Genomic DNA, 21,198 nt, shown 5'->3' with positions numbered 1-21,198 from the left:
TACCTCGCTAGTTACTCCCATCTCTAAATCATTTATAAATATATTAAAAAGCAGCGGTCCTAGCACAGACCCCTGAGGAACCCCACTAACTACCCTTCTCCATTGTGAATACTGCCCATTTAACCCCACTCTCTGTTTCCTATCCTTCAACCAGTTTTTAATCCACAATAGGACATTTCCTCCTATCCCATGACCCTCCAATTTCCTCTGTAGCCTTACATGAGGTACCTTGTCAAACGCCTTTTGAAAATCCAGATACACAATATCAACCGGCTCCCCTTTGTCCACATGTTTGTTTACTCCTTCAAATAATTGAAGTAAATTGGTCAGGCAGGATTTCCCCACACAAAAGCCGTGCTGACTTGGTCTCAGTAATCCATGTCCTTGGATGTGCTTTGTAATTTTGTTTTTGATAATAGTCTCTACCATTTTCCCTGGCACCGACATCAGACTCACCGGTCTATAATTTCCCGGATCTCCCCTGGAACCTTTTAAAAAAATCGGCGTTACATTAGCCACCCTCCAATCTTCTGGTACCGCGCTCGATTTTAAGGATAAATTACATATTACTAACAGTAGCTCCGCAAGCTCATTTTTCAGTTCTATCAGTACTCTAGGATGAATACCATTCAGTCCTTGACCTAATCTCTAGTAGAACAGGAGTTGCAATTTTTCATCCCCTTCCCTACTTCTCCCGTACCCCCTCCTGGAAGTTCAGGTGTCTTAAGGTAGAAGGATTTAAGAAAACCTATGTTGGTCAGTTGTGGCTAATATGGTTTTTTTTTTTTTTACTCAAGAAGCATTTTCACTCTTAGTCCAGCTGTTGATATCGCCGCATCTGGACTACTGCAATGTACTCTATTTAGGGTTAAGCAGTAAATATCTTTAAAAACTCCAACGTATCCAGAAGACCCCGCTGTGAGGCTAATTTTTAGATTACGCAAGTTCAGCAGTCTATCAGGATTCCATGGCTCAACTACTTTGGCTCCTGGTGGCCAAAAGGATATTGTTTAAGGCGCTTTGCTTATTCCAAATTATTTACGGTTCTACATCGCATTTATTAATAAATATAATCTCCAATTCACTATTAGGTCACTCATCTCTTTTAAGGGATCAGCTTATTCTCTGTCCTTCATGTTTTAGAAATTTACATTATTTTTGGGAGATGATTAACTCGGTTTTTTCGGTTATTAAAAATTCCTGAATGGAATTCTCTCCCATCGATAATTTGTTTGGAACTAAATTATCTGTCATTTTGCAAAATGCTGAAAACCAATTCTGTCTTGTCATAGATTCTATGACTGGTTGCAGGTGGCCTGGCTATTATGGGGTGGGTCCCTCAGTGATTACCCCACTCCTGAAGGGTGGCCTAGCATTTGAGTACCGGCACCTTTTTTCCTAGAAAAACAACACTGGGTTTAAATACTAATTCTTATTTTTCTGCGTTGTTTTAAGCATCTGTATCATTTAGATATTGCTCTTTTTCAATACCATGCTGAATGCAAGTTGTGGGAAAGCTAAGGTCAAGAAGTGCAGCACAGACATTGACATTGCTGAATAGCAGGTGTGTCCCTGGGAGCCTCAGTCTGTTCCTGAAAGGTTGAGGAAGGGGGTCATGGCAGGAGGGAGAAAAGGGCAAGAGATTGGGTGGCAGAGCCGGTGGTGGGGGGCGGAGCAAGTGCTGGGCAGACTTCTACGGTCTGTGCCGTGAAAATGGCAGATACTAATCAAGGTCAGGTATACACAAAAAGTAGTATCTTGTTGGGCAGACTGGATGGACCGTGCAGGTCTTTCTCTGCTGTCATCTACTATGTTACTGGTGTAGTAGCAGTGGGAGGATGCCTACATCCTGCAGTATTGGGGGCAACACCCCCCTTGCTCCCCCAAACTATGTCCACCGAGGGCGGAATGCTAAGTCTTAGGTCTTGACCGTCTGGCTCATAGTTGCAGGGTTCTGGGAGAAGCACCGATGCCTGACTCCTGGCTGAGGCTGAGATATAAACTCCCCCAGGTAGCAGAGGGCTGGATCCCAGCACTAGTTCAATTACCTTGCAAGCCCCAAAAGGTGCAGAAGGAACCTGGCAGCCTTCCTCTCCCTCCCCCCCCCCCCCCCCCCCCCCCCCCCCCCCCCCAGGAAGAAAAAGAAACCTGCTCCAATGTGGAAGGTTGAAAAACAAATACACTACAAGGAGGTGAACAGAGGTAAAGACATTTTATTTCATAGACACATAAAAATAGAGGGACAGCTGAAGCAGAATGCTGCCCGTCCCTCTCCACGCCTCCCCCGGGGCACCAGAAATGATTTGGCCCTGCTGTGGGAGGAGTGAATGGCCTGGGAGGTGTGGAAATGTACTCCCCAGGTACTGGCGCTGGCTATCTCTTAGGTAGAAACACAGAAAATGATGGTAGGGAAAGACCCACACAGCCTGTCCCATCTGCCCATCCAACTCTCTTCCTTGGAAATTCAATGTGCTTGTCGCACGCTTAGGGTTACCATATGGCTCCAGAAAAAGGAGGACGGATTGAGCCAGCCGGGTTTTACTTCCATTGCTTTCCATTGAAAGCAATGGAAGTAAAACCCGGCTGGCGCAATTGCTTTCCATTGAAAGCAATGGAAGTAAAACCCGGCTGGCTCAATCCGTCCTCCTTTTTCTGGAGCCATATGGTAACCCTACGCACGCTTCCTTGAATCTGGAGGCAAGAAACCTCTTACAGCTGTAATGTGCACCAGAACTGTGATATGGCCTACTAAAGAACACAGTCCAGGCTTCCCTACCCCGTCTGCTGCGGTGGGGAGGACGCCTGACAGTGCTCAACAGGGACTTGGACTGTCTGCAGAGATCAATCCCAGAATAATCTCCAAGCACAGATCTCTGGTTCCATGAAAGCATAAATCACAGTCTGTCTGTACAGCAGACACTCCTCAATATCACCTACACACACTGTTATCACTCATGCCACTGTCTCTTGACCTGCTCTCAACACTTGTATGGACTGGACTGCACATGTATGTACAGACTGCAATCACCACATCTGCAGCTGGACAGGTTTCCTATCAGTCCTGCTGCCCCAATCCTTCACACACCTCACAAAGAAGATATAACCGCTGCTGGTCTTCCCCTGCCCTCCCCCCTGCCCTGGTTCTTGGGCAGAGCCTCATCCCCTTAGGACTGGCTGTATAAGTCTGCCAGTCGCCTGAAACGAGGGCCCCAGTCATTCAGGTAGTCGTAGTCTTGGTCAGAATCCGTCAGGCTGGATGCGATGGAGCTCAGGGTTCCTGCGACTGAGCCATCCCCCTCGTGGTCGTAGATGAGGGCTGTATCATACGGGGGCACACAGGGGTCACAGTCTGCAGCCTCCAGTCCCTGAAGGAAAACCGAATTCTACATGTTAGCATCTGGTTTCTCAGAGGAAATATCATTAAACTAAGTAAATGGCATATTTGCAGGATGTCTGGAGTCGTGTGATGTGAAAGAGCCTTGTATGGAACAAATTTTCCTGCACCCCCCTCCCCCCCCCCACCCCACCACCAATGTGATAATTCACAGCACTATGTTATAGCACTAGAGAAGTCAGGCAGGGGGCGGAAGCTGTGACACCACGGGAGAAAGGTTAGCAGAGACCACAGCGACATAAATGTCAGCAGCAAACTGAGGGGGACTGAAAAAATTACACTGACCAAGTCTTCAAATCTAAGCTAAAAGCCCACCTTTTGATGCTGCTTTTAACTCCTAACCCTTATTCACTTGTTCAGAACCCTTATTTTATCATCCTCACTTTAATATTCCCTTATCTCTTCCTTGTCCTGTTTGTCTGTCCTAATTAGATTGTAAGCTCTGTCGAGCAGGGACTGTCTCTTCATGTTCAAGTGTACAGCACTGCGTACGTCTAGTAGCGCTATAGAAATGATAAGTAGTAGTAGTAGTAGTCTTTGGGATTCCGGAATCTTGCTCCTCTTTGGGATTCTGGAATCTTGCTACTCCTTGGGATTCCGGAATCTTGCTACTCTTTGGGATTCTGCACAGAATGTTGCTACATTTTGGGATTCTGCATGGGATCTTGCTACTCTTTGGGATTCCGGAATCTTGCTACTCTTTGGGATTCTGTGTGGAACCTTGCTACTCTTTGGGATTCTGCACGGAATGTTGCTACTCTTTGGGATTCCGGAATCTTGCTACTCTTTGTCCTTATCCCTTGTTTGTCCTGTTTGTCTGTCCTGATTAGATTGTAACCTCTGTTGAGCAGGGACTGTCTCTTCATGTTCAAGTGTACAGCGCTGCGTACGTCTAGTAGCGCTATAGAAATGATAAGTAGTAGTAGTCTTTGGGATTCCGGAATCTTGCTACTCTTTGTCCTTATCCCTTATGTGTGCTGTTTGTCTGTCCTGATTAGATTGTAAGCTCTGTCGAGCAGGGACTGTCTCTTCATGTTCAAGTGTACAGCGCTGCGTACGTCTAGTAGCGCTATAGAAATGATAAGTAGTAGTAGTCTTTGGGATTCCGGAATCTTGCTCCTCTTTGGGATTCTGGAATCTTGCTACTCTTTGTCCTTATCCCTTATGTGTGCAGTTTGTCTGTCCTAATTAGATTGTGATCTCTGTCGAGCAGGGACTGTCTCTTCATGTTCAAGTGTACAGCGCTGCGTACGTCTAGTAGCGCTATAGAAATGATAAGTAGTAGTAGTCTTTGGGATTCCGGAATCTTGCTACTCTTTGTCCTTATCCCTTATGTGTGCTGTTTGTCTGTCCTGATTAGATTGTAAGCTCTGTCGAGCAGGGACTGTCTCTTCATGTTCAAGTGTACAGCGCTGCGTACGTCTAGTAGCGCTATAGAAATGATAAGTAGTAGTAGTCTTTGGGATTCCGGAATCTTGCTCCTCTTTGGGATTCTGGAATCTTGCTACTCTTTGTCCTTATCCCTTATGTGTGCAGTTTGTCTGTTCTAATTAGATTGTGATCTCTGTCGAGCAGGGACTGTCTCTTCATGTTCAAGTGTACAGCACTGCTTACATCTAGTAGCGTTATAGAAATGATAAGTTATAGTACTCTTTGGAATTCCGGAATCTTGCTACTCTTTGTCCTTATCACTTATTTGTCCTATTTGTCCTGATTAGATTGTAAGCTCTGTCGAGCAGGGACTGTCTCTTCATGTTCAAGTGTACAGCGCTACGTACGTGTAGTAGCGCTATAGAAATGATAAGTAGTATGTAGATGATAAGTAGTCTTGCTGATAACCTTCACACGTACACATCTATACCAAATCACAGCACAGGGACCACTAAAAATGACAGGAACAGGCTGCCAAAACGCAGGGCCAGCGAGAGACTGAGCCAGGTCCGAGGCAGGGCCGCCGCTATCCCCAGGATTGCATCTGCTGTCCCACACCGCTAGCATCACCGTCGCCACTGCCACCCCCCCCCCCTCCCAGGATCTCCGCTGCCGCCTCCCACCTGCTGCAACTTCAGTCTACATCTACCTTGGCTGGTGGGGATCCCAAGGCCCCACCAGCAGAAGAGGTCTTCCTCCAGCGCTGCTGTTGTTCATTCTGCCACCTGGCCTGCCCCTGCGACTGATTTTTCTCTCACGTCCCGCATTCTTGGTTTTAAAACCAAGCATGCATGGTCTGAGGGGTAAAACAGCTGCTTGGCTGGTAAGGTGGCAGAGTGAACAAGAGCAGCGCTGGAGGAAGACCTCTTCTGCTGGCAGGGCCTGGGGGGACCCCAGCCAGCCAAACCAGAGGCCCTGGCCTGAAGTCCAGCCTCCAAGGGGGGGGGGGGCCCTGGCGCTGGAGTTTTCTCGCTCCTGCTCCTGTCGGGACGCGATCACTCAGGTCCTGTCAGGAGAAGGAAAGAGAGAGACCCTGGCGTCGGGCCCCCCGTGGAGGTTTGGGCCCAGGGAATTTTGCCCCCCCCCGCACCCCCTTCTAGGCGGCCCTGCCAAAACATGCTTTCCTGTGTAGTAGCAAAGAGCATTCTGGGTCTCTGCTCCAGAAAAGTGCCAATCAAACCTGAATAGGGGGAGGTCTGTTCTGAGAAAGTGGCCCAATGGAACTGAAATTTCAGCTTTAGAGAGAATTATAAAACTCTGACGCCCCCCCCCCCCCCCCCAGAGGTAGGGTTACCATATGTCCGGATTTCCCCAGACATGTCCTCCTTTTCAGGGGACTACTGGGGGTCCGAGCAGTTTTCTCCAGCCAGCCCGTTTGTCCAGGGTTCTAAGCTGGCGGGTTGATGGACGGGCTGGCCTCCCCTCCCCCTCGCCTACCATAGCACATTCTGGTGGTCTAGTGGCCTCTTCGGGGCAGGAAACAACACCACTCTTTTCTGCTCGCTGACCTCTCTGCTGCCGCTGTTTCTTGAAAATGGCTACCGAGACTTCAGGCGGCAGCTTCACCAGACTTAGCGGAAGTCTTGCGAGGTCACCAATTTCAAAGAAGCAGCAGCAGTGGGGAGGTCAGGCTGCAAGGGGGTGTGAAAGTGTGTGAGCCTCAAGAGCAGTGCTTAGACTTGACTTTTCGTCTCCTGATTTTTACCACCGTGGGTGATAGCAGCCTCTTGTCTTCTCCTACACTTTGGGTCAGTCAATAAAGTGTAGAGCATTGATGCAAGTCCTCCACTTGCAGACTTAAGCGTGTCTGCTTGGAAAATGTGAATGAAACAGCAATGGTAGAGTGTTTCTCAGTAGGGTACCAGGGGCTGTTTGGGTTGATAGTGATAGTGGGTTTGGGGTGTGATTAGTCGCTGATGGTGGTATGTGAGGTCCTTGTGTGTGGGTGATGCAGTATGTGTACATTTAATTACACAGAGTTATCTGTGGGGATGTGTGGGTTGGATACAGTGGCGTTCCTAGGTCGGCTGTCACCTGGGGCGCATCGCCGCTGCACACCCCCCTCCCCCCGGGTGCAGCGGCGTCTGTTCCCCCAGGGTGCAGCACGACACCCCCCCAGTGCAATGACACCCCCTCCCCGGCGCATCAAGCCCCCCCCCCCCCGGGTGCATTCTTGGCTGCTGGAGGGTGCAGAGAGCAGCTGTGCGCCTGTCGGCTCCACTGGCTCCCTGCTCCCTCTGCCCCGGAACGGGAAGTAACCTGTTCTGGGGCAGAGGGAGCAGGGAACCAGCGGAGCCGACAGGTGCGTGGCTGCTCTCTGCACCCTCCAGCAGCGTGCACCTGGGGCGGACCGTCCCCACCGCCCCACCCTTGCTACGCCACTGGTTGGATATCAAGATGTGAAGTGATGTGTATGTGTGACAGTGTTGGGGTGTGTGTGTGGGAGGATGGGTATGGTGGGAGGGGTACGTTGGGTGTGTGGTAGGGGAATACGTATGTTGGTGAGTATGTGTGTGTGTGTTGGGGGGGGGGTGTGTGGAAGTCTGGGGGTATGTGAGGGGGATGGGTATGTTGGGAGATTATGTTGAAGGGAGTGGGGATGTGTGTTGGGAATCTGTGTATTATATGGGGGGATCAGTGTGTTGGGTTGTGTGTCTAAGGGGGAGATGGGTATATTGAGGGTGTGCAGAGATTGTACATTGCATTGAAGGTGACTTGGGTCTCATAGAAATAGAGCTATTAATTACAGACTCCCAGGCATACTTAGCAGCATCAAGAGTGCCAAACAATCAAAAAGAGCTGGACTTCCAAAGCAACTGACTGCAGCAGGTCTCTGGACAAGTGTTTCAGTGAACAGAAGGAATGAGTAACAATCCACCAGTACATGGGGAGAAAGAAGCAATGGAATTTGCAAAACAAGAGAATTTATTTTTTTTAAAACAAGAATGTAACAGTTTCCCCTACTGAGTCAGACCAAAAGGTCCATGAAGGCCAGTATCCTGTTTACAACAGAGGCCAATCCACGTCACAAGCAGTTGGTAGAGTCCCAAAAAGTTGCAAGATTCCAAGCACTGGCTTCCCCCAGGTCTAACTTAATAAGAGTTTATAGACTTTTCCTCCAGGAATTTGTCCAAACCTTTTTTAAACCCAGCTGCATTAGCTGTTTTTTTTTTTTTGGCCGGGGGGGGGGGGGGGGGGTGGTTAACCACTTGTCCTTAGACCAGTTCCTTATATCTTGATTAACTGTACAAAGAACTTGTCTTTAGCCACCCATTTATTTATCCCAACGGACTCTGTACCACCCATCTTGTCCCCATGTACAAGTTAAGACTTAATCCAACACCTTTTATCTCTGATTATGAAAATGTACTTTCTTTACTGTATACTTTATCCTCTCTGTCCCTTTCACCTTAACTATATATTTCTCTTCCGGAATTGGTGATCACCATTACAGAAAATGTAAGCCACATTGAGCCTGCAAATAGGTGGGAAAATGTGGGATACAAATACTATAAATAAATCTGCACTTGGCCCCTGAGCTTTATGCTAAGCCGTATTGTAGAAAAGCATTAGTATCATATCAGTGTTATTTGAATGTTCTAATTGTGTCCTTATTAGGTATTATTGTTATTATTAACATTTGTATAGCACTACCAGACACACGCAGCGCTGAACACATGACACAGAGAGACAGTCCCTGCTCGATAGAGCTTGCAATCTAAAAATACAGACAGACAAGACAATTAAGGGCGAGGGAAGTACTGGGTGAGAAGGAACAAGGATAGGGCAATTGAATAGTGGTTAGGAGCCAAAAGCAGTGGTGAAAAGGTGGGTTTTAAGCATGGATTTGAAAACAGGCAGAGATGGAGCTAGGCGTACAGCCTCAGGAAGTCCATTCCAGGCATAAGGAGCTGAGAGGGAAAAGGAACGAAGCCTGGAGTTAGCGGTGGAGGAGCAGGGGGAGGACAGGAGAGATTTGTCCAGGGAGCGGAGATTACAGGGAGGAATGTAAGGAGAGATGAGAGAGGAGAGGTAATGGGGGGCTGCAGAGTGGATGCATTTAAAGGTCAGTAAGAGAAGTTTGAACTGTACGCTTACATCACTATTATGCTTACATTGTATTATATCTCCGTTACTTGAATTTCAGTGCTGCTAAATATGTATACTTTTGATCCTGTTTCATCGTAAGTCCTATTATAAGGTCTCCAATTTGCTGCTTTCATGTTTTCCTCTTTCATTCTGTCTTTACTTGTTTATTTTACTAGTGTTGTGCTGTTAACAAAATTGTAAGTTTTATGTTAAACTGTACCTGCTGTACACCGCCTTGGGTGAATCTCTTCATAAAGGCGGTTAATAAATCCCAATAAATAAATAAAATAAATACTTAGTAAATTAATGGAGTGTCCCGTAGTCTTTGTACTTTTTGAAACCGTAAACATTCCACTCTAGTCAAGATTTGCAGAGCTCAGCTGTCTCTTCTCCAAGCTGAAGAGCCCTAATCTCTTTAGCCTTCTTTCATATGAGACTTATCCCATTCCCTTAATCATTTTGGTTGTCCATATCTGTATCTTTTGCGGTTCTGAATTGCGGCAACCAGAATTGCACACAGCAGGGGGGTAGCCAGACTTCGGCAGGAGGGGGGTCCAGAGCCTGAAGTGAGGGGCACATTTTAGCCCCCCCGGCGTCTCCAACCCCCCCCCCCCCGCCATTTTTGAACCCCCTCCCCACTGCCACCGCCACCACCACCTTTGACCCCCTCGGTGCCAACCCTTTCAACCCCCCTTCCCGCCACCCCTCCCCCACCGCCGTGGGGTACCTTTGCTGGCAGGGGTCCCCAACCCCCGCCAGCCGAAGTCCTCTTCTCCGGCGCGGCCGTGTGCAGGACGTCAGACTCACAGAAACAGAAGCCTTGCAGATCAGCAACGCGGCTGCGCCGGAGAAGAGGACTTCAGCTGGCGGGGGTTGGGGACCCACCACCAGCAAAGATACCCGACGGCGTCGGTGGGGGAGTCAGGGCAACGGTGGTGGTGGGGGGGGGGCAGGGCCAAATCTACAGGGGCCCATGCCCCTGTGGCCCCACGTAGCTATACCCCTGGTACACAGTACTCAAGGTGTGGTCTCACCAGAGGCATTATCATATTCTCATTTTGGTTGCCTTTCCTAATAATTCCGAACATTCTATTTGCCTGCCACTGCACACTGATCAGAAATGTCCTTCCCCAAATGTTAAAGGCTTATTTTTTCCAGCTAGCTTATGGGGAATCCGACAGGAGAAGTAGGTTCAACGGGAGAGAGTATCCAGTACACACAAACACTGCATTGTGACGCCTCTAGAGGGATCAGATGGGAAGCCACTGCACAGGGCAGAACCCCCTCAGTATATCTCCAGCAACACTTACATCACTGATGAAGTCCTCAATGTCACAGGGGTTACTGGGGAATTTTCTGGGATACTGTGGTGTGGTGTAGTTGTAAGGAGCGTCTCTTCGGATTGGTTGTTTGCTTTGGAGAAACGAGGGTGTGGTCAGCTCAGTGGGATTTCTCAGCTGGTCTATATCATAGGCGTCCTACAGGAGAGCAGAAATGATTTAGTGTTTTCTCACTACACTGTATCATCACAAAACTCCCTTGACTTTATGGAGGACAACAGAGTTAAAAACTTAGTACATGGAACGTTGAATGCTTTCCAGATACGGTAACCATTTGCCCTGTCTCGGAGCTTAAGGACCGACAACTCAGTACCCAGATACAAATACACATTCCTAAACCCAGAAGAAACGTCAAGACAGTCTGTACCAACAGAACCTGGACCCTGGCCAGCCTCTAGGAACACACGTGGTAGCAATGGAAACATGTTTATGGATGTGGCTCTCACTAACATTTTTTTGCAGTAGGTAGCCTTCAGTAGAATCACAACCAGGTGAATGCTCAAGGAAGAAATGGATAGAAATATAGAAAAGTAAAGGCATAGCCACTCATGCCATCTACTATCCCTTCCTCTCCCTTAGAGCTCCTATGTACTTATCCCAAGCTTTCTTGAATTCAGATACTGTTTTCGACTCCACCACCTCCACCAGTAGGCCGATCCACAAATTCCCCACCCTTTCTGTGAAGAAATATTTCCTCAGGTTATTCCTGAGGCCCCCCTTGTTCCAGAGCTTCCTTTCAATTGAAAGAGACTCGTTTCCTGTGCATTTATGCCATGGAATTATTTAAACGTCTCTATCATATCTTCCCTCTCCCACTTGTTCCCATATGCTTTGTAACGAAGACCACTGAAATGAGGAGGAATAAGGATGAAGGTAAAAGGGAACAGACTCAGATGTAACCTGAGGTAATGCTTCTTTAAAGAAAGGTGGTGAATTTGTGGAACGGCCTCCCGGTAGAGGGAGTGGAGACAAAGACCGTATCTGAATTCAAGTCAGCTTAGGTCAACTACATAGGATCTGTAAGGGAGAGGAAAGAATACTAGATGACACGGATGAGCAGACTGGATAGGCTGTATGGTCTCACTCTTCCTGGAACCCCGCCTGTCTCCACTAGCCCCCTTTACCTCCCTTCTCTTTCACCCGTTCTGTCTCTCGACCCCAGCCACTACTCTCTTTCCAGCCCAACTCCACCAGTCATGCTCACTCCCCCAACCAATCTCTTTTCTTTCCCCCGTCCCCACCAGTCTCACTTTCTCTCCCTCCCCTCAGCCTGTTCCATCCAGACTCTCCATCTCTTCCCAGCCAGGCCCTACCAGTCAGCCAGTCTCCCTTTTCTTTCAGCTAAGTATCTCTCTCTTTCCTTATCTATTGATGAATTGCCATTCTCAGGTTTTGCAGCTGTTGCTGGTCCCAGTGCTCATGCTCCTGGCCTTCACAGCTGCTTCTAGTCACACTCTCCCCTGCCACCACTGCTTGCCCCACTTCTGGGCTGTGCAGCCACCTCCGATCCCATCCCACCACTGCTGCTACTTCCTTCACACACAACTACTGTTGCTACTACCGCTATCTCTACAGCCACTGCATTCTGCTCACATGGGTTACAGCAGCACAAAAATACTCTGTGTCCTGTGGCCTCTCTGTAATGCTCTCATGGAACCACCCCCCCCCCCCCCCATGAGTCTGCAGAGCACAAGTTAGAAACTTCTGGATAAGAGGAATGGACTTCAGTGGCAGCAGGGGTCCCTTTGGGGGATTTCAGGGGATGCTGCAGGACAGGAGTGAGGAGCAGTGGCAGAGCTCTTGCAAGGTGGGCTCTGTACATGAAAGTTGGCTGCCGAGTTACCTCTGCTGTTGGTTTCCTCCTACATTACCTGGTCCTGTTCTCCTCCCCCTTGCTCATCATAGTTCAGGATGTTATCCCGGATATCATCATCGGAACTAGCCAAGATTCCCCTGTGAAAGCTCCGCTGACGGACACGTTCGATAATGGCTACCAGCAGGACCAGCACTAGGCAAGCAAGAGGAGAACACAGTCGTGAGAAGCTGCGACTAGCTGGAACCCAGGACTGGGCTTTGCTTCAGCCAGTCGGAACGCAGCTCACAGTAGCATGAGAAGGGACCAAGCGGCCCATCCAGCCAACCACACTTCTCTCCTAATCTGGTTTCTACCACCCTGGGTAAATGAGTAAAACACATTTCCATACTTGAACCAATATCAGCTCCCCTCACCCTAAGCTCCCTGCACTTCCTGCTGTTAACACTCACACAGCAGAAGGATGACACTGGACAAAATGATCATCAGCGCCCCGAAGCTAATGCCTGCTCCTGCGTGGAAGATAGACGCTAGGCCCAGCCTGCAGCTCTCAGAGTGGTCGCAGTGGCACACTGACACATTGAGGACCTGCTCCCGCTCCTGCTGGGGCTCCCCGGAGTCACGAACCAGGAGATGAAGGACATGGAGCCCTTCTTCCACTTCCATCAGTAGCTTCATCTCGGCATGGGTATCTGAGCAGGAAAGGAAAGAAGTAGTTGGTGAGAAACCTAAAGCATACAGCTGCTCGGAGCATGATTCCTACCCTGGCACTATGAAGGCGCAAAGAGCAAGTGCTTTTCTTTGCCTCTCCTCCTCTGAGCAGCAGCAACTGTTCAGGCCCTTCTCATTCTAGAACATAAGCGCCATTTGCGCAGCAAAATTCCAGAACAGTAGCACTGTAGTAACTGGGCCCTAAGCGGGACTCTATAACTTTAGCGTGCAACTCGCTTGGAGACCAAATGCAAGGGAAGGCGCACGGGTGGGTCCCACGATTACTCCGTAGAAAATTAGAAAATGACATTGGCTTTCTTTAAGGGCACGTATTATTTTTCAATCAGTTTGTATGATCTTCCATGTTTGAAATGGTAGTACCTCGGAGTTGTTAATTTTATGTGTGTCTGATCTTTTTCTCTTTTCTTCTCGGTTGTGTGTGGAAATTTCATCCTAAAACTTCCTCCATTAAATGGTTAAAGACTGAAACGCCATTTGTCGGCGATGTTTTCTTTCCAAGCTATTACAATTTGGAACGCACTCCCTTTCTGAGTTTGATCTGAGGCTGGCTATATGACACTGCGTAAAAAATTAAAAGCATTTTTATTTGATAAATTCTGTTAACCGCCTTGAACCAGTGGCATAGCTACGTGGGGCCATGGGGGCCTGGGCCCCCGTAGATTTGGCCCTGGACCCTCCAGCTGACGACCCTCTCGACCCCCCCCTCCCGCCGCCAACCCTCCTCCGCCGTTGCCTACCTTTGCTGGCGGGGGACCCCAACCCCCGCCAGCCAAGGTCCTCTTCTTCCGGCGCAAGGCTTCGTTCTGTTTCTGTGAGTGTGACGTCCTGCATGTATGTGCAGGACGTCAGATTCACAGAAACAGAACGAAGCCTTGCAGATCAGCCAGCGGCCGTGTTGCTGGCAGAGCTGCAAGGCTTCGTTCTGTTTCTGTGAGTCTGACGTCCTACAGGAAGAAGAGGACCTCGCTGGCTGATCTGCAAGGCTTCGTACTGTTTCTGTGAGTCTGACATCCTGTGAAACAGAATGAAACCTTGCACCGGAAGAAGAGGACCTCGGCTGGCGGGGGTTGAGGTCCCCCACCAGCAAAGGTAGGTAACGGCGGCAGCAGGTTGGTGGTGGGAGGGGGGTTGAGAGGGTCGTCGGCGGGGGGGGGGGCAAAGTTGTTGTTGTTGGTGATGGTGGTGGCGGTCGGCAATGGCTGGGGAGGGGTCAGCGGCGCCGTGGGGGGGCTAAAATGTGCCCCCTCACCTCGGGCTCTGGACCCCCCTCCTGCCGAAGTCTAGCTACGCCTTGCCTTGAACCTCCTGATGAGACTAGTGTGGTCTAAAAATCTCGGATTAGATTAGATAATAGAATGCGTAGGTTATGTGCTAAGGTGACACAAAAGTCCAGCAAACGAATGGTATAGTGCAATAATTTATTCTAATATTAATAACAGGCATCGTTGACTCAACACGGGCCATGTTTCGACCACAGAGGGCCTGCCTCAGGAGTCAACACCGATGGTTGCACTAGATATATATATTCGGCTAACCTGATGTTGCGCTGGCAGTCAGAACCACTAATCGGTTAACCATATACTGTGCTCAGTTAGGTTCACTTCGTTGTGTTATCTACCAGTGCATTCCTTTATAACTTTACATGGATCCATATATCTAGTGCAACTATCGGGATTGACTCCTGAGGCAGGCCTTCTGTGGCTGAAACACGGCCCGTGTTGAGTCGACGATACCTGTTATTAATATTAGAATACATTATTGCACTACACCATTCGTTTGCTGGACTTTTGTGTCACCTTTGCTCTTTGTGCTTCTGCTTTTGTGTTCAAAGGCTTGTTCTTCCCTTCTTTTGTTTATGTGCCACATTTAGATATGCACATTCGCCCCTACTATTGACATGCTGTAACTGGGCACGTCTAAATGTTGGCACATAAATGAATATTTAGGCTACTGTTTCTACACTGTGTTTCACATAATACTCTACAAAGCTTGTTTTCCGCATAACTCTGTCAAAACGTGACCAATTTCAATAAAACTTGGGATATATCATCCTGAATAAATTTGCAAGAAGATGGAACAACCACAGAAGTACAAGAACTACACAGGAACATAAACTGAAGTTAACACAGTGGAGAAGACAAATTCAACAGATCTCTTCAATCTCTTTTATTCAAATCAACTCAATCAACTCAACACGGACTGTGTTTTGGCTGGAAAGCCTACGTCAGGAGTCTGAGCAATTTGAAATATTAGTTGAAACAAAGCATAGTCAAACTCAAAGGCAAAGAGCCAAAACCAAAACTTGGTCTGACTGAAAAATTATACAGGGCAATTCAACTACGGTACCAGTCGAGAAAGCGGCAAATAAGAGTCCTGCCACATCTACTGTCATGTGACAGTGATTGCGATAAACAGGCTCAACTGATTGCCAGTCAAGAAGCAGCAGGGCCCGATCAGTTTGTGCTGAAGAAAACATTGCAACAGTTGAAGAACTTGTGCTGAGTCAAGAGGATGCACCTAAAACTCGCAAGTCCATTTGTCAAATTAGTTGAGCAACCGGCTTTTCTCAGTCAACGGAGTTTCAAATCATCCATAGTGATCTTGACCTACAGTGTCTTAAGCGGAAGTGAGCACAACAGCTACCCAAGAACAACCGCATTGCTCGTAGGACATGGTCCATGCAATTCCTTAGCAAGTTCCTCCACATGCTGTTGATTTCATGATAGAGCCACCTATCAACACCCAAAATGACTGACTTTATGTACAGACTGCATTAAAGATGCACAATATTGCTGCTGATTGTCTTCTGTGTACTCGCTTGATGTTCAGTCATAGTCTCCATGGGAGTTTCTAGAATGGGATGCACGGAGCTTTTCTTCATCAATCCAGGTGCAAAGATGAATGGCAAATACTGTTGTGAAGTTTTACTATCACAGCAACTGCTACCGGCCATTTGGCGTATCGTTGGTAATGTTTACATGTTTTGCCAAGACAGTGCAGATGTTCATCATGTTCGTGAAACCATCCAGCTGATGCAGAAGATAACTTTGGAATTAATTTCACCGGACTTGTAGTCACCTAACTGTCCAGACCCGGACCCTGTTGATTACAGGATTTGGGGTCATGCAACAACATGTTTACAAAAGGTCGATTTGTGACACTGATAACCTCACGCAGCATCTGGCTGTGGTGTGGGCCAACTTGAGTCAGGGGGTCATTGATGCTGCGGTTGATCAGTGGAGAAAATGACTCTAAGCGTGTGTTCCTTCTATCTTGCTGCACCGTATGCCTGGAATAAACTTCCTGAGCCAGTACGCCAAGCCTCATCTCTGGCCATCTTCAAATCTAAGCTAAAAACCCACCTCTTTGATGCTGCTTTTAACTCCTAAACCTAAACCTAACCCTTCAACTGTCCCCTATCCCTGATATGTCCTGTCTATCCTAACCCTTATCCCTTACTTGTCCTGTCTGCTGTCATAATTAGATTGTAAGCTCTATCGAGCAGGGACTGTCTCTCCATGTTCAAGTGTGAAGCGCTGCGTATGTCCGGTAGCGCTATAGAAATGATAAGTAGTAGTGTATGTGCCAATGGGCACCATTTTGAATAGTTGCTGTAGGCTTACTGTGAATTTATTCAGGATGATATATCCCAAATCTCATTGAAATTGGCCAAGTTTTGACAAGAGTTATATAGAAAACAAGCTTTGTATATTTCCCCCCCCCCCCCCCCCCCCCAAACATAGTGTAAAATGGATTCTGGGTGCCCAGATGCCTTACACAACACTGTATCTCGGGGCCTAATTTTGGGTGGCGCATGGAATTGGTCCAATAGGATGGCAGCAGGCCACCTTTATCTATGCACCACTCGTGCATGTAAATGTTTAGCATGCCAGCCCTTTCATGGGTAAGTGCAGGGGCGGCCCGGTCATTAGGCCACCTGAGGCAGGGACCTCAGGCAGCACTCTTCAGGAGTGGCATCTCCCCCTTCCTTCCTCCACCCCGTTCGTGGTGTTTCATCACATTCCAAACACAGCAGCAATTCCCATACACTGCCCTGCCGCTGGCACCCGCCTCTTCCTTTTACTGCGGCTGCCTCTCTGATGTAACTTCCTGTTTCGTCAGAGGCTCAGGCAGCCGCAGTAAAGGGAAGAGGCAAGTGCTGGCGGCAGAGCAGTGTATAGAAATTGCTGCCGCTGTCGGGTTTGAAACATGATGAAACAGATAAATGCCGCAAATGGGCTGGAAGTAGGAAGGGGGGGGGGGGCAGCATCTTGGCCTGGGGGGGCATCTTAGCTCTGCCTCAGGTGGCAGCTTGCCTTTGACCGGCGCTGGGTAAGTGTGTACTAATGCGGGTAAGTGCTATTCTATAAGGATGCAGGTAACGTAGTGAATAAAGCAACACAGGCGGGGCTCCCACTTACGCAGATACACCCAGAATCTGTATAGTGTGCCTACAGATCCATGCTGAAATCTAGGCATCCTATATAATAATTTGCACCTCCAACGTTCCATCACTGTCTGGCTGCCTGGGTTCGTAACATCTCATGACGTCAGCCAGCCTCCAGTGTTCCATTCCCCCCTCACTGCCCTGCCCTCACATCAAAACGTAATGACATCAGAGGGCGGAACAATGAGAGGGAAGGGAACGCCGGAGGTGAGCTGACATCAGGATGTTACCAATGGAAAGGAAGCCAGCCAGGCCAGCCAGAAAACGATGAGGTACAAAGGAAGAGAGAATCGCGGCACATCGAGAGGAGGGGAGAGCAGAGCAGAATCGATGGACATGGATGGCAGGAGAGGACAGGAGAGAAGAGAATCGCAGGGCACGGATGGGAGGGCAGGGAAGAGGAGAATCGCTGAACATGGAGGGGAGGGCAGGGGAGACACAAAAAATTGCTTACAAGAGAGCCTTTTTAGGGCCCGTTTCATTGTTAAGGAAACGGGCTGGGTTCCACTAGTATCCTATAACATCAACACCTTAGATCCATTCCCATCTTTTTGGTTTCAGATTCCTGAGCTCAATTTAATACCACAAATCTTACCTTTAAATGAACTTGAGTCTCTCATCTGGCCTGCCTACCTAAAGTATGGAAAAATACCATTGTGCAACCTATACTAAAAAAAAACCTTCTTTTGACCCCCACTCACCTGTTAACGATCAACCTGTCTCAAATATATGTTACCTCTCTAAAGTTCTGGAGCGCATAGTATTTTCCCAATTATATCCCTGTTTTCTGAAAAATCACTGCCCCTTCATCCGAAGCAATGCTCTAAGCAAATTACATTCAAGTTTTATGCGCACTATTAAAACCAAAAGCAAGGGGGAGGAAACGTGCCTGCTGCATCCACACAAACATTTCACAGTAAGCGCATTAGTACATAAGTACATAAGTAGTGCCATACTGGGAAAGACCAAAGGTCCATCTAGCCCAGCATCCTGTCACCGACAGTGGCCAATCCAGGTCAAGGGCACCTGGCACGCTCCCCAAACGTAAAAACATTCCAGACAAGTTATACCTAAAAATGCGGAATTTTTCCAAGTCCATTTAATAGCGGTCTATGGACTTGTCCTTTAGGAATCTATCTAACCCCTTTTTAAACTCCGTCAAGCTAACCGCCCGTACCACGTTCTCCGGCAACGAATTCCAGAGTCTAATTACACGTTGGGTGAAGAAAAATTTTCTCCGATTCGTTTTAAATTTACCACACTGTAGCTTCAACTCATGCCCTCTAGTCCTAGTATTTTTGGATAGCGTGAACAGTCGCTTCACATCCACCCGATCCATTCCACTCATTATTTTATACACTTCTATCATATCTCCCCTCAGCCGTCTCTTCTCCAAGCTGAAAAGCCCTAGCCTTCTCAGCCTCTCTTCATAGGAAAGTCGTCCCATCCCCACTATCATTTTCGTCGCCCTTCGCTGTACCTTTTCCAATTCTACTATATCTTTTTTGAGATACGGAGACCAGTACTGAACACAATACTCCAGGTGCGGTCGCACCATGGAGCGATACAACGGCATTATAACATCCGCACACCTGGACTCCATACCCTTCCTAATAACACCCAACATTCTATTCGCTTTCCTAGCCGCAGCAGCACACTGAGCAGAAGGTTTCAGCGTATCATCGACGACGACACCCAGATCCATTTCTTGATCCGTAACTCCTAACGGCAAAACCAGAACTGCAAGCACACATTGGCGCCATTGTTCTGTGCCTTTAAATAGAACAGTGGAATAGCTATGGGGGGCCTGGTTTGGCTAGCGGGGTGGTGGGGGGGGGGGTCTCCAAGCCCTGCCAGCTGAAGCATTTGTCCAGCGCTGGTCTCTACTGCATTGCCTGACCTTCTCTTACCCTCATGTCGCGTACGCGATTTGAGGGGAAGAGCAGGGCAGGCAATGAAGCAGAGACCAGTGCTGGGCAAATGCTTCAGCTGGCGGGATTTGGGAACCCCTCGCCAGCCAAGGTATGTGAGGCGGCGGGGAGGCAGGCCAAAATGTGCTCCTCCACTTTGGGCTCTACCCCCCCCCCCCCCACACACACACACACGTCGATGTCTGGCTACGCCACTGAACTGGATTTTCGAAAATTGCTTGAAGTTACATTTTTGAAAGGCTCATATTTAAGTGCAGAAAACCAGGCGCTTTTGCTCGAAGTTGCACAAATGTTTGTTCCTCACGGTCAGTGCTTAAGGCAAAACAGGTTTCTTTCTACTTGCAAAAGAACACAAGACCCACAGTTTAATCTCAGAAATTCAGAAAAAATCTTCTCCTCAAAACCTTCAACGTCACCCCTGAGCTGGCAGTAAATTTTCAGTGTTACGGTCAGCATTTTTTTTTTTGCATTGTTGTCTGAGCAAATAACCTCATTAACATCAATACATTTAAATACAATTTGCGACCATCTTTGGCACGCACGTCGATTCCTTCTGAATATTCTTTACACATTAACATGCGCTAGTCCGCTGCTAATCGCCTGGTTTTGAGCATCGGCCCCTCTGCTCCTTACCATTGATCCCGCTGATTGCCCAGGTGCGAGAGAGCTCTGGATACCCAGGATGAAGCTGGAAGAGAAAAGGATCCGCCTGGGGCTTCAGGTCCTGGTCTGTGGCACTCAGAATGATGTTGTCACCTTTGCCGGGCTGGCTGCATATGAAGTCATTGAGAGGATAGATAACGGGGGCGTAATCATTCACCTCCAGGACCTGAATGGACAGGGTACCAGTGGCTGTGAGTGGAGGGTCAGCTGTGGACAAGAAGAACACCACACAGTAAAATGAGGGAATTGAATCAACCAAACGTTCTCACAAATTGCATAATGAAATCCACACAAAGTGGAGGAACACTCAGTCCCGCCTCAGCAAGAGAGAATCCAAGGAGTAGGGTAGATAGGCACTTCCAATAGACCGAGGGAGACGCGGGTTCAGAAAGGCGTTTTTCTCTTGGCGTTTTGCTGACAGAGGTTCCATATGTGTTCACAGACTCCAGATCTACTTTATTCATTTAAAGTTGTATGTGGTCTCAGAAACGTTGTCTCCCTTCGAACATCACGAGACTCCTGAAGCAGGCGTTTTGACGCCGAAACACAGCAGCTGTGTCAAGTCTTTGGAGCTGTTTCAATAAAGATCACCTTTTTGAACCCACATCTCCCTTGGACTTTTGGAACAGTCTATCTACCCTATTAAAAAATAGACACCTCCTATTCACCGTCGGTGGTGGGAGGTGGGACTGGTGGTTGGGAGGCAGGGATAGTGCTGGGCAGACTTATACGGTCTGTGCCAGAGCCGGTGGTGGGAGGTGGGGCTGGTGGTTGGGAGGCGGGGATAGTGCTGGGCAGACTTATACGGTCTGTGCCAGAGCCGGTGGTGGGAGGCGGGGCTGGTGGTTGGGAGGCGGGGATAGTGCTGGGCAGACTTATACGGTCTGTGCCAGAGCCGGTGGTTGGGAGGCGGGGCTGGTGGTTGGGAGGCGGGGATAGTGCTGGGCAGACTTATACGGTCTGTGCCCTGAAAAAGACAGGTACAAATCAAGATAGTGCTGGGCAGACTTATACGATCTGTGCCAGAGCTGGTGGTGGGAGATGGGGCTGGTGGTTGGGAGGCAGGGATAGTGCTGGGCAGACTTATACGGTCTGTGCCAGAGCCGGTGGTGGGAGGCGGGGCTGGTGGTTGGGAGGCCGGGATAGTGCTGGGCAGACTTATACGGTCTGTGCCAGAGCCGGTGGTTGGGAGGCAGGGATAGTGCTGGGCAGACTTATATGGTCTGTGCCAGAGCTGGTGGTGGGAGGCGGGGCTGGTGGTTGGGAGGTGGGGCTCGTGCTGGACAGACTTATACGGTCTGTGCCAGAGCCGGTGGTGGGAGGTGGGGCTGGTGGTTGGGAGGCAGGGATAGTGCTGG

The 21,198-nt window shown here is 48.7% G+C and overlaps 1 protein-coding gene across 1 annotated transcript in view; it reads right to left on the bottom strand.

The window, feature by feature from the left end:
- Positions 1 to 2,682: 2,682 nt before the first annotated feature.
- CDH15 (cadherin 15) overlaps positions 2,683 to 21,198 on the bottom strand; it is a 110,177-nt gene continuing 91,661 nt past the window's right edge. Inside the window, exons 10-14 of the mRNA XM_030204603.1 lie at positions 19,811 to 20,047; positions 12,520 to 12,759; positions 12,126 to 12,262; positions 10,225 to 10,392; positions 2,683 to 3,365 (exon numbers count right to left, since the gene is read on the bottom strand). Coding sequence (XP_030060463.1) covers positions 3,165 to 3,365; positions 10,225 to 10,392; positions 12,126 to 12,262; positions 12,520 to 12,759; positions 19,811 to 20,047 — 983 coding nt within the window. The 3' untranslated portion in view covers positions 2,683 to 3,164. The remainder of the gene's footprint in view (positions 3,366 to 10,224; positions 10,393 to 12,125; positions 12,263 to 12,519; positions 12,760 to 19,810; positions 20,048 to 21,198) is intronic.

The sequence above is a fragment of the Microcaecilia unicolor genome, chromosome 5 (assembly GCF_901765095.1).
Source record: "Microcaecilia unicolor chromosome 5, aMicUni1.1, whole genome shotgun sequence".
Classification (NCBI taxonomy): Eukaryota; Metazoa; Chordata; class Amphibia; order Gymnophiona; family Siphonopidae; genus Microcaecilia; species Microcaecilia unicolor.
The sequence above is the reverse complement of the archived record's forward strand: the minus strand, read 5'-3'. Positions and strand labels throughout refer to the sequence as shown.